Genomic DNA, 13,604 nt, shown 5'->3' on the forward strand with positions numbered 1-13,604 from the left:
AGTAGGAAGTCAAGAAATACCTGGAGTGACAGGCAAGTTTGGCGTTGGAGCACAGAATGAAGCAGGGCAAAGGCTAATAGAGTTTTGACAAAAGAATGCTCTTGTCATAGAAAACACCCTCTTCCAACAACAGAAGAGAAGACTCTACACATGGACATCACCAGTGGTCAATACCAAAATCAGATTGATTACATTCTTTGCAGCCAAAGATGGAGAAGCTCTATACAGTCAGCAAAAGCAAGACCAGGAGCTGACTGTGGCTCAGATCATGAACTCATTGCCAAATTCATACTGAAATTGAAGAATGTAGGGAAAACCACTAGACCATTCAGGTATGACTTAAATCAAATCCCTTACAATTATACAGTGGAAGTGACAAATAGATTCAAGGAATTAGATCTGATAGAGTGCCTGAAGAACTAGGAACAGAGGTTCATGACATTGTACAGGAGGTAGTGATCAAGACCATCCCCAAGAGAAAGAAATGTAAAAAGGCAAAATGGTTGTCTGAAGAGGCCTTAAAAATAGCTGTGAAAAGAAGAGAAGCGAAAGGCAAAGGAGAAAAGGAAAGATACCCACTTGAATGCAGAGTTGCAAAGAATAGCAAGGAGAGCTAAGAAAGCCTTCCTCAGTGATCAGTGCAAAAAAATAGAGGAAAACAACAGAATGGGAAAGACTAGAAATCTCTTCAAGAAAATTAGAGATACCAAGGGAACATTTCATGCAAAGATGGGCTCAATAAAGGAGAGAAATGGTATGGACCTAACAGAAGCAGAAGATATTAAGAAGAGGTGGAAGAATACACAGAAGAACAGTACAAAAAAGAACTTCATGACCCAGATAATCACGATGGTATGATCACTAATCTAGAGCCAGACATCCTGGAATGTGAAGTCAAGTGGGCCTTAGGAAGCATCACTATGAACAAAACTAGTAGAGGTGATGGAATTCCAGTTGAGCATTTTCAAATCCTGGAAGATGATGCTGTGAAAATGCTGCACTCAATATGCCAGGAAATTTGGAAAACTCAGCAGTGGCCACAGGACTGGAAAAGGTTAGTTTTCATTTCAATCCCAAAGAAAGGCAATGCCAAAGAATGCTCAAACTACCTCACAATTGCACTCATCTCACATAATAGCAGAGTAATGCTCAAAATTATCCAAGCCTGGCTTCAGTAGTACGTGAACTGTGAACTTCCAGATGTTCAAGCTGGATTTAGAAAAGACAGAGGAACCAGAGATTAAATTGCCAGCATCTGTTGGACCATCGAAAAAGCGAGAGAGTTCCAGAAAAAGATCTACTTCTGCTTTATTGACTATACCAAAGCCTTTGACTGTGTGAATCACAACAAACTGTGGAAAATTCTGAAAGAGATAGGAATATCAGACCACCTGACCTGCCTCCTGAGAAATCTGTATGCAGGTCAGGAAGCAACAGTTAGAACTGGACATGGAACAACAGACTGGGTCTAAATTGGGAAAGGAGTACATCAAGGCTGTATATTGTCACCCTGCCTATTTAACTTATACGCAGAGAACATCATGAGAAATGCCAGTCTGGATGAAGCATAAGCTGGAATCAAGATTGCCGGGAGAAATATCAATAACCTCAGATACACAGATGACACCACCTTTAATGCAGAAAGCAAAGAACTAAAGAGCCTCTTGATGAAAGTGAAAAAGGAGAGTGAAAAAGTAGGCTTAAAGTTCAACATTCAGAAAACTAAGATCATAGCATCCAGTTCCATCACTTCATGGCAAATAGATGGGGAAACAATGGAAACAGTGACAGACTTTATTTTGGGGGGCTCGAAAATCACTGCAGATGGTGACTGCAGCCATGAAATTAAAAGATGCCTGCTCCTTGGAAGAAAAGTTATGACCAAGCTAGACAGCATATTAAAAAGGAGAGTTATTACTTTGTCAACAAAGGTCCATCTAGTCAAAGCTATGGTTTTTCCAGTAGTCACGTATGGATGTGAGAGTTGGACTATAAAGAAAGCTGAGCGCCTAAGAAGTGATGCTTTTGAACTGTGGTATTGGAGAAGACTCTTAAGAGTCCCTTGGACTGCAAGGAGATCCAACCAGTCCATCGTAAAGGAAATCAATCCTGAATATTCATTGGAAGGACTAATGCTGAAGCTGAAGCTCCAATATTTTGGCCACCTGATATGGAGAACTGACTCATTGGAAAAGACCCTGATGCTGGGAAAGATTGAAGGCAGGAGGAGAAGGGACACAGAGGATGAGGTGGTTGGGTGGCATCACTGACTCAATGGGCTTGAGTTTGAGTGAACTCCGGGAGTTGGTGATGGACACTGAGGCCTGGTGTGCGCAGTCAATGGGGTCACAAAGAGTCGGACGCAACTGAGCGACTGAATTACTGATTCCAGTATATATGTATGTACCATGTCTTCTTTATCCATCCTCTGTCTCTGGACACTTAGGTTGCTTCCGTGTCCTGGTTATTGTGAATAGTGCTACAGTGAACACTGGAGTGCATATATCATTTTGAATTATGTTTCTCTTTGGATATATGCCTAGCAGTGGAATTTAAGGATCACATGGTCATTCTATATTGTTTTGTAAGGAACCCCCATACTGGTCTCTGTAATAGTTGTACTCATGTATATTATACCAATTTATATTCCCACTGACAGGGTAGAAGTGTTCCTTTTTCTCTACACCGTCTCCAGCATTTATTGTTCATAGATTTTTTGATGATAGCCATTCTGACCATTGTGAAGTGAAATCTCCTTGTGGTTTTGATTTGCATTTCCCTGATAACGATGTTGACCATCTTTTCATATCTTTCAGCCATCTGTCTGGAGAAATGTCTATTTTTTAGACATATAGAAGACCTATTTTTTGATTGGATTGTTCACATTCTTAATAATGTCTTTGATTCAGAAAAGCTTTTAATTTTGATGAAGCCCAGTTTATCTATATTTGTTGTTGTTGCCTATGCTTTGGGTATCATAGCTAAGAAACTGCCATATCTAAGGTCATAAATATTTATATAGTTCTATATAGATATATAAAAATCTTTTTATTTTTATCCATATAAAGATTTATGTAGTTTTGGCTCTTACAGTGGCAGGGAGGCCTGGTGTGCTGCAGTGCATGGGGTCACAAAGAGTCAGACATGACTGGGTGACCAAACAACAAGCACAGCTCTTACATTAGGTCTTTGGCCCATTCTGAGCTACTTTTTGCCTGTGATTGCAGGCTAGAACTCAACCTCAGTTACTCCAGATCCATTTGCTGAAGAGACATTTTTCTCCTCATGAATGGTATTGGTACCTTGGGCAAAAGTCAGCCAATCATAGATGTACAAGTTTACTACTAGGCTCTTAACTACGCTACACTGATTTATATGTCTGTAAATTTCAGGACTTCCTGGTAGTTCAGTTGGTAAAAAAAATCTGTCTGCAATGCAGGAGATCGCAGTTCAGTTCCTGGGTCAGGAAGATCCCCTGGAGAAGGGATAGGCTACCCACTACAGTATTCTTGGACTTCCTTTGTGGTCAGCTGGTAAAGAATCTGCCTGCAATGCGGGAGACCTGGGTTCATTCCCTGGGTTGGGAAGATCCCCTGGAGAAGGGAACAGCTACCCACTCCAGTGTTCTGGCCTGGAGAATTCCATGGACTATTTAATCCATGGGGTCGCAAAGAGTTGGGCACGACTGAGTGACTCACTTTTACTTATGGTTTTATAGTAAATCTTGAAATCAGGAAGTATGAGTCCAATAATTCTGTTGTTCTTTTTTCAAGATCATTTTGACTACTTGAATCTTAGGATAAATTTTTCCATTTCTATAAAAAAAAAGTTGTTGGAATCTTACCTAACTGCTTTGGTTAGAACATCCAGTAAATTTGTTGAATAGAAGTGGTAAAACCACACAGCTTTGTCTTGTTCCTGATCATAAGAGAGATGTGTTTCACTACAGAGTATGATGTCAATTGTGGCTTTTTCATAAATGCTCTGTTGAGGAACTTCCCTTCTTGTCTTAGTTTGCTGAGTATTTTTATTATGAAAGGGCATCGGACTTTGTCAAATGATTTTTCTGTGTGAATTTAGGAGATCATTGATACTGTTCTTTCATTCTGTCAATGTGGTGTATTATATTGATTGATTTTTATATGTTGTATGACCTTTGCATTCAGGGATAAATCCCATTTGGTGAGGTTGTTGGTGGTAGTTAGTCGCTAAGTTGTTTCCAACTCTTGAGACCCCATGGACAGGAGCCAGCCAGGATCCTCTGTCCATGGAATTTCCCAGGCAAGAATACTGGAGTGGGTTGCCATATCATTCTCCAGGGGATCTTCCTGACCCAGGGATTGAACCTGGGTCTCCTGCATTGCAGGCAGATTATTTACTGACTGAGCCACAAGCAAAGCCCTTGTTAAGGTTATATAATCCTTTAATTATACTGCTGAATTTGGTTTGTAATATTTTGTCAAGAGTTCTCTTTTTTAGACATAACTTATTCTTTCCTGAGTAATCTGTACTCCTTTTTTTTCTTCTTATTAAGCAGAATTAACCAAAGTAAACATTTGATTGTGTTTTCTTCACCTTTCTTCCTAAGTCTTCAAACTTAGGTGACTTTCAAACCATATATAGATAGCAGAATGCTGGAAGTGGTAAATATTATTCTTACACCCCTTTCTGTCTTGAGCTTTTCCAACACTTGTAGGACTTGGCACAAGAGTGCAAGTGGAGACTGTGTCTGAATGTGTGTGTGGAAGTAAGTCAAGCTGACGAATAACCAAGCACCTTGATCAGCATACCTGCTTGAAGACCGCAGTGCCTGGTGATGCCCAGAGAGTCTGGGAGCTGTGGATGGTGCATCTGCCCTGCCTTGTGGCTCAGGGTGGTGGTTCAGAGGGCCCAGGGCAGTTCATTTCCCTGGAAGGAAAGACGAGAGGGCAGGAAGAAGCAGTGTGAGGGGAGAGAGAAGCGCATGTTCTCATCACCTGTCTTCCCGAGGTGGGCAGGCTGAGGCTCTTCCTTCCAACCAAGATAATCCGGCACTGCGGTCTTGGTACACAGTGAACTTCAGCTTGTAGGTCTATGGAGAGGAGCTGGGCCCTGCTCCCACTGCACAGGCCCTTGGGGGAGCATGAAGTGGGCCCTGGGCTCAGGCCTGGACCATAGGCAACCCTGGCTTCTCCCACAGCTGCCATCGTAGGAAGCGGGGCAGAGCAGATTGGGGGTCGGGGAGGGGGCTGTGTGCGTTGCCATAGCAAGTACCACTCAGCAGGTGGTTTAAACAACAGCAGTGTTTTCTCACGGTTCTGGAGGTCAGAAGTCCCAGAGCAAGGTGTCTACCAGGCTGGTTCCTCTGGGGGTGGCCTCCTCTGCTTGTAGGTGAAGGCAGTTTCCTCTCCGTGTCCTCGCTTGGTCATCCCTCTGTGTGTGTGTGTCTTAATCGCTGCTCCTCATAAGGACCCTTTCAGATTGGATTAGGGTTGACCCAACAACTCCATTTGAACTTAACACTAGTTGCTCAGTCATGTCCAACTCTTTGCAACCCTGTGGACTGTAGGCCGCCAGGCTCTTCTGTCCATGGGATTCTCCAGGCAAGAATACTAGAGTGGGTAGCTATTCTCTTCTCCTGGGGATCTTCCCAACCCAGGGAGTGAACCCAGATCTCCTGCATTACAGATGTTTTCTTTACCGTCTGAGCCACCAGGGAACCCATTGAACTGAATCAGCTCTTTAAAAGCCCCCTGTCCTAATCCAGCCCCATCCTGGCATCCTGAAGGGTTGGGGCTCCCACAGGCGCAGTCTGGAGGGGCCCAGTCCAGCCATCACAGATAGTGTGGGCAGCTCTGTACACCGTGGTCTCTTGGGGAAAGCCCGGTGACGTCCCCCCAACAGGAGGAAGTCAGGGCACTGTACCACCCCAAGTACCTCTTCCCTTGGTTTGCAGGCATAAAGCCCAGCCGTCCTCAGGGGGGACCTCTGCCTCCCTGCAGCAGTGGTGGCCTTGGAGAGGATCATGTCTGGAGAGGCAGGAAGAACTCCTAATCCTTGTATTTTCAAAGAAAATGCACCTTGGTGTTCACCGTGGTTCTAAAGAAGCATCAGGTTCTGCAGAAAGAAACCATTTCCTGCCGGGTCCCCAGGGTACCGGGGGAGGCTCCAGGCCTGGCAGGGATGGAGGGTTTTCATTCACCAGAACCACAGCTCTGGTCCCCTCAGGTGTGAGGCGGGTGGGGCTCCAAGGCGTCCTGCACAGGGTAAGCTGGACACAGGGCGGCTTTCAAAGGACCCAGTTCGAGGAGTCGAACAGCAGCAGGTAGCATCTGTGTGAACAGACGGGCGCTGGTGAGATGGGGTGTTCTTCTGGACGGGGCAGCTTCTTCCTGGTCTGTTTCATCTTACGACCTGAAGTTGCCCTCCAAGCACCTCCAGGAGGTATCTGCGGGGCTGATGACTGACCCATGTGTGCTGTGCCCCCAGGATGAACGAGCGAGACCGGCTGCTAAAGAGGCTGAGCAGGAAGACGCCGCCCACCCTCTTCCGGGGCAGCTCCCTCCAGCAGTCCATGCCACGTGAGTAGCCCCCTGGGACAGGGGGATGGAGGGAGACCACGGCCAGGCTGGAGCCCCACATGGGGAAGTGGAATTGGTATACCTGGCCCCAGGCAGGGCCAGCCAGATGGCAGGTAATTCCCCAGGACCCAGTCAAGTGTCTGAATGACATGGTCCATAAATTTAAAACTCAGATGTGGTTAGCCTCCCAGTCAGATTCTTTCTAAGATGGAAGTGATGTTGCCATTGCCTGGTGCCCCCCAAGGATGGCCTCATGCTCTTGGCAAACTAAGCAATGACAATCATTAGCCCCTGCCTCCCCTGGCCCCGCAAGTGGAGGCTCGGCCTGGTTTCTGCCAAGTGGGGTCCACGGGGATGTGCCAGAGGCCAGGAGAGCGGGAAACATGAGAGTCAGTGGGAATGGAGCTCGGGGAGGTGATGGGCTTACCTGCCTCAGGACACCTGACCAAGCCTCAGGTCAGTGCAGTAACTGATCCATTACCGCCTGGGGCTCCAGAGCCCAGCCAGGGCCTCTGATCCTTGAGAGGGTGAGTCTGGAGGAGGTGGGGTGGTGGGCTCCCAGGTTCGGGGTCGCACCTTGGAGCCGGGCTGCCTGCAGTCCTGTCCCATCTCTGCCCCTCTGTGATCTCAGGTGAGTTAGCGCCTCTGTTTCTATAAACCAGGGAGGACATGAGAACATACCTGGGTTACTGGGATGATTCTCTGAGCTTGTGCGTACTGAGTGCCTGGAACAGAGCCTAACAGTAAGGACTCTGATAAATGCTAGGTATTACTTTTCTGCCACTAACTGAGTAAGTTTGAGCACCTTACATATTTCTTTGAACATCTGTTTTCTCACCTGAGGAGAAAAAATGGAATGATGTCCATCTTACACAGTCTGTGAGGCCACATGATGGTCGGTGCACAGCCCACGAGGAACAAGAGCGCTGGCTCCATAAACACGGGGCTTGTGCCGTTTAGCCTCCGACCAGAGAAAGAACAGAGAGGAGAGCAAAGACCACACGAGGACCCATGCAAGAAGCGTCTGGCAACAACCAGAAAGGCTCTTAAAACAACTAAGAATTGTTTTCTGAACTCTCAATATTTTGAAGGACACACACACAAAAAAAAATTCTAATGAGCAAGTACAAACATATTAAGCAAGCTGCTAAAATCACACCATGTCTTAAAGATAGTCAGCAACTAGTAGTAAGACCCTGATGAACAGCAGGGTGTTCACCCACCCCCAGAGAAGGCGATCTTGCATGAGGAGCAGCCTCCAGCCTCAGTGTTCCCAGGGAACCGGGAGCCCAGGTCCCGGAGCACTTGCTCGCAGGGACCGCACGTACATGGTGTCCGCAGCCTGAGCTCAGCGTTCCCTGGCTGGTCTGATCTCCTTACCGTCCCCCTGGTCTTCCCACATTCTACTGCTCTGAGGACTCTTCCAGACAGGAAACAGCTACTTTCCCTAAGATGTTATCAGAGCTCAGCATCGAAGGAATGCTGCTACTTAAGGGACGTTTTATTCCAAAATAATGAAAAATGACCCGATTTTATGGACTTCCCCAAATGTTCTACCAGAAGAAGACAAAACAGCTAAGCAGTGCGTCTGCCCTCCCACCTACCCGAACACTGTCCTTGGGTCCCGGCCGCGGCTGAGCATCAAGAAAGCGGATGCGCCAACCATCAAGTGTGTTCTCCAGGCCCCCAGCATTCCTTCCCGGCTCTCAGGACTTCCTGGAGATGAATGATGGTGGGAAATGCTAAGAGCCAGAGCTCCCCCCTTCCCCGTTTGAATGCAGATGGCAAGTTACCTGTTCATCTGGCAGGAGTTGTGAGTGATGGGGAATCTTTGTCAGGCTGGGCAAGCAGAATCTGGCTGGGTAATTACTGTTCTGGTGGTTCTGGTCTAACCCCTCCCAGGCCTGGTTTCCAAGACGAAAATGTTTATCTGAATCACAGAGCACCCTTGTCCCCAGGACCACCATCCTTTCTTTCTTGCAAATCCACTTAGCCTCAGTTGAGGCTGAGAACCTCCTGGTGGATGCCCCCTGGGGGAGCCGGTGGAGGAGCCTCCAGGAGAATAGCTCTGCTGTCGGACCAGAAGCTTCCCTGGAAACCCTCCCCACGTGCGAGGGGCCGAGCTACCCCACCTGACAGTCCTGTGCCTGTGAGTGGAAACAGGAGCCCGGGAGGGCACTGCAGCTGATTTCCCCAGGCGCAGGCGGGTCTGAACAGAAAACAAGAAATAAAAGACAAGGCTGCGGCCCTTCCCCTGCAACAGGGAGTAGACCACTCCGGATGCTAAGGTCCTCTTCCCTACAGGACATTCCCAGGCAATGTTTACTTGTACATCTCAGCAAGTCCCCTTCACTCCAGCCCATCCACCCCCAGAGAAGACACATTAAAACACAGTTAGCAATTGTTTTGTCTGGGCTGATTGTCAAGTCAGGCTCCTTGGTCCCTGGCCTGGAGGGGAGGCCTCCCCTGGGGATGCCAAGGATAGAAACAGTCTGCCTGCAGGAGAGAGCTCTGTGGCCTGGGCACTGCCAGCCGAGGGCCCTTCCTGGCGCCCGCATGGAAGACTCGTGGTGAAGGCCTCATCCGGTGCAGGCCATTTATTTTACAGAAAAGTAAACCCAGGAGACTGAAACCTTAAAGGGCAGCAGTTCTGTGGCCAAGCAAGGACTGGCCGGCCCTTCTCACCTGGGGCCTTGGCCCTGGGCTCCAGATCCCCTGTAAAGGTGGGGCGGGGCGACAGCCAGCTTAGGATGGAGAGCCCCGTGGCTGCCTGCCTCCCCAGGTGTGGGAGAAGCACTTACCTACTAAGTGAAGTAGGTCAGACACAGAAAGACAAATATCACAGGATGTCACTTACATGCAGAATCTAAAAAAGGCTACAAATGAACTTGTATAAAACAGAAGCAGAATCACAGCAAATGAACTCATGGCATGGGGGTGGGGGGGGAGGGATAGGACAGGAGACTGGGACTGGCGTATATACACGACTGTATATAAAACAGACAAACAAGAGACCTTACTGTGTAGCTCAGGGGACTCTGCTCAATACTCCCTAATAACCTGAATGGGGAAAGAGCTTAAAGAATACACACACATGTATATTTAAAAGCAGAGACATTACTTTGCCATCAAAGGTCCGTCAGGTCAAGGCTATGGTTTTTCCAGTAGTCATGTATGGATATGAGAGTTGGACTATAAAGAAAGCTGACAACCAAAGAACTGATGCTTTTTAACTGGGAGAAGACTCTTGAGAGCCCCTTGGACAGCAAGGAGATCCAACCAGTCCATCCTAAAGGAGATCACTGGAAGGACTGATATTGAAGCTGAAACTCCAATACTTTGGCCACCTGATGCAAAGAGCTTACTCATTTGAAAAGACTCTGATGCTGAGAAAGATTGAGGGCAGGAGAAGAAGGGGTCAACAGAGGATGAGATGGTTGGATGGCATCACCAACTCAATGGACATGAGTTTGAGTAAACTCCGGGAGTTGGTGATAGACAGGGAGGCCTGGCGTGCTGCAGCCCATGGGATAGCAAAGAGGTGGACACGACTGAGCAATTGAACTGAACTGAACATGTGTATAACTAAGTCATTGTGCTGTCCACCCAAAACGCAACGCTATGAATCAACTATACGTCAATATAAAATAAAAATGCAAACAAAAAAGATATGCAGTATGATACACAGGCAAAACTCCTGATTTCTCGTTCTCCTTTAAAGGACATGATGAGATAACATCACCAGGGATAAGTCATAAACAGGTGTGGATGGGAGGCAGGCCCTGGCCTGAGCTGTCTTTTGCTCAGAAGGTCTTATCTGGCTGTGGGGCGTTTCCGGACCTCTGACCCAGGAGGGTCGGTGAGCAGAGAGGGCGTTTTGCAAATGTCCCTCCAGTGGGAATGGCTGGTTAGGAGGGACTGTCCTGCCTCGAGCTGGGAATGCAAACTCCGTCCCAAAAACACAGGACAGAGCTGCAGGGGAATGTGGGCCCTGCCTGGGCTTAGCTCCCAGCTCTGCCACCTTGTGCCTCAGTTTCCCCACCTGTGACATGGGAAGAACTCTCACCTGTCTCCTAGGGCTGTCAGGAGGAGGAAACAAGCCATGTGTGCTTAGCATAATACATACAGCAATGCCCGAGACACAGAGCATTTAATAATTGTCTGCTGTCGTCATCATTGGAACTGGGAACTCCCTGGGGATCCAGTGGTTAGGAACTCCAGGCTGTCAATGCCAAGGGCCCAGGTTCGATCCCTGGATGAGGAACTAAAATCTCACAAGCTTTGTGGCCCCCCCCCCCCAAAAAATCATTATTGGTACTGGTTGTAAAATCTAGTCTTTACGTAGCCACTGGGCCAGTCATTAAACTCAACTTTATCTAGTGATCTTTTTATTTACATGAACACACACTCACTGTAATTTATTGCTGGTCCAGATCCGTGCGACATCAGCCAGGCAGGCTCCCAGCACCACGTGCGCTCTGCCAGCCTTTCCTGTTAGTGCGTTTAGGGCTGCATGAATTACCAACTGGCCTGCGGCTCAGGGCGCATTGGAATGTTTCGCGCACAGGACGACTTGCCTTTCCCCTTGATGGGTGGTGGGAAAGTGCAGCCACGGCCCAGTGACCCACAGATGATGCCTCACAGGCTGCGCTAAATGGGAGGCCACCCCTCTGAGCCCTGCCCAGTCGTGTCAGCACCCACCCCTTCACGGGGGTCACAGGTCCCTGGACCCCCATCCAAGGCTACAGAGCCGCAGTGTCTCCCCCCAGAGCAGCTGCTCTGGACGCCCCTCCTCACTGGCCCCTGTGCTCCTCTTGCAGATGGGTACGCCTTCTCCCAGGAGGAACACGGAGCCGTGACTCAGGAGGAAATCGTGCGCGCCTACGACACCACGAAGCAGAAATCCAGGAAGAAGTAGGACGCTGCCTCCCGCCGGAGCGCGAGAAGAGACTCATGGCAGCAGCCAAAACACCGCAACACGTCCTGTGGCCTTAGCCCGTTCCTTCGCTCTGTGCCCTGGCGACCCTGGAGCCGGACCGCCGGGGTGCCCCGCGCCCTCCCTGCTCGTCCGCCATGCTCGGCCCGACTCTTGTTTAAGCGTTCAGCTGTGCGCTGTGAGGTGTGAAATTAAAACCATTATGTTTCCCCAGTATTTACACATCCGTCCGGGTGGCTCTGAGAGAACAGGGACGGGCTTTCGTGCTGCGTGAGGAGCCCAGCTGAGGGGTCGGATACCCGCAGGTTTGTTCCACAGGCTGCACGGAACCTTCCCTCGAGGTGGACAGCCCACTGGCTTTGATGTCCCATGTGTTGGTTTGAAGTTGGCATCATCATCGTGATTGCAATGAAGTCATAAACATAGGTATCTGGGTGGTAAACCTGAGAAGAACTTTTGGAACCTCAGTCATGGTCTCGGCAGGGCGGACCCGCCGGGGTCCGCACAGTCTCCTGCCCCTCCTGCCCGGTGCCTCCCGGCCGGGCGCCCCAACGACAGTCCCGCTGCATGGCTGGCCCTGCGCTTGGTGCATGGCAGCTGCAGGCACCGGCTCCGATCCTCACCCTCCCTCTTTCTCCCCCAGATTCAGAAACGGATGCAAGAAAGCCCCCTTCTTCTCTATCTAAAGAAACAGCAATTTGCATATATTCCAAGTGTTTATCTTCCTCTTTGGTGGCAAGGAGGCCTGCGGGTCAGGGTGATGTCGACTTGCTGGAGCCCTGCCTGCCCTGCTCAGGCTTACAAACCTCATTTTCTGGCCTCCAGACCCCTGGACCTTGACACCTGCTTAAATTAGAACCCACACTTGTTCTCTTGGGAGTTCAGAGCACATTTTGGATTTCAAGTCAATTTACAGCATGTCTCCGCAGCAAAGGAACACACCGGTCGCTTCAGACTCTGGGAGGATAAATAGCCCAGTGAGGGTCCCTGAGGGTGCTGAGGACTCTGGGAGGATAAATAGCCCAGTGAGGGTCCCTGAGGGTGCTGAGGACTCTGGGAGGATAAATAGCCCAGTGAGGGTCCCTGAGGGTGCTGAGGACTCTGGGAGGATAAATAGCCCAGTGAGGGTCCCTGAGGATGCCGAGGAAGACAGCCACTGCAGGGGAGCGGCGGCAGAGACACCAAAGGAGGATGCTTTCCCTGCAAATCTCAGTAGAATTCTGAAATCAAGCCCGAAGCCCAGACAGTGGTCATGATCAGCCTGCAGTGTCCACAGGCCTGCAGTTTTAATTGAACAGAGCTCCAGACGTTTCAAGCAAGCAGCTTTTCTTACCTGGACAGATTTTCCTTCCTATCCAGCCCATGTCAGATGCAAGCAGCTGTCTGAACAGGAGGGTCCCTGATTCCAACATGGGGGGGTGGGGGGTGGGTGGCCATGTGTTTGTCCACGTTCTAAACAGGACAAAACCCAGGTGCCTTCGGGAGGGAAGGCACCACCTGGAACCAGCCTGGAGGCATGTCCCCTGCTTGCAGCTTTGTTGCCAAACCAGCTATTTGGATGGTGTAACATCAATACTTCTGGGCAGCTGTTGCTGGTTAAAACGACACAGTTCCCCTGGGGAGGGCCATGCTAAATTACGAAATAAAACAATGGGGCATTTTGCTTCCTCGCCTTCTTTTTGGAGCATCCGCGTCTGATTGGGCATTGAGATCATTTAGGGTATGATCTGCCTGGCTTACAGAAAATGAGAGGTGATGAGAGCCCAGAGAGGGCTCCGGGGCAAGCAGAACAGCACGGCAAACAGTCAAGGTTAGGAAAATTGCCCCTCCTCCCTCCCCAAGGTCTGAGGCATTTTAAACACTAGGGCAACCAGCGAGAGGGGGGCGTTGAGGACCCTTGAGCAGGAATCACAACAAAATACGTGCCTGTAATTAACACACAAAGCCAGACAGATGCCCCACCTTCACATACAGAAGGAGGAAATCCTAAGTACAGAGGAGAAATGAACCTTTGGATTGAGCTGCGCTAGGCACCCAGGACGATTTGGTTTCATCTGGGAACTAAGCGTGGTTGGAAAAGGGAATTCAAATTCAATTCTATTGTCAAA

General features: G+C 49.1%; 1 protein-coding gene across 1 annotated transcript in view; it reads left to right on the forward strand.

Moving 5' to 3' along the window:
• Positions 1-13,158, forward strand: part of ATP8A2 (ATPase phospholipid transporting 8A2) — a 465,925-nt gene extending 452,767 nt beyond the window's left edge. Inside the window, exons 36-37 of the mRNA XM_018056568.1 lie at positions 6,469-6,560; positions 11,381-13,158. Of these exons, the coding sequence (XP_017912057.1) occupies positions 6,469-6,560; positions 11,381-11,478 (190 nt within the window). The 3' untranslated portion in view covers positions 11,479-13,158. The remainder of the gene's footprint in view (positions 1-6,468; positions 6,561-11,380) is intronic.

The sequence above is a fragment of the Capra hircus genome, chromosome 12 (genome assembly GCF_001704415.2).
Source record: "Capra hircus breed San Clemente chromosome 12, ASM170441v1, whole genome shotgun sequence".
Lineage (NCBI taxonomy): Eukaryota > Metazoa > Chordata > Mammalia > Artiodactyla > Bovidae > Capra > Capra hircus.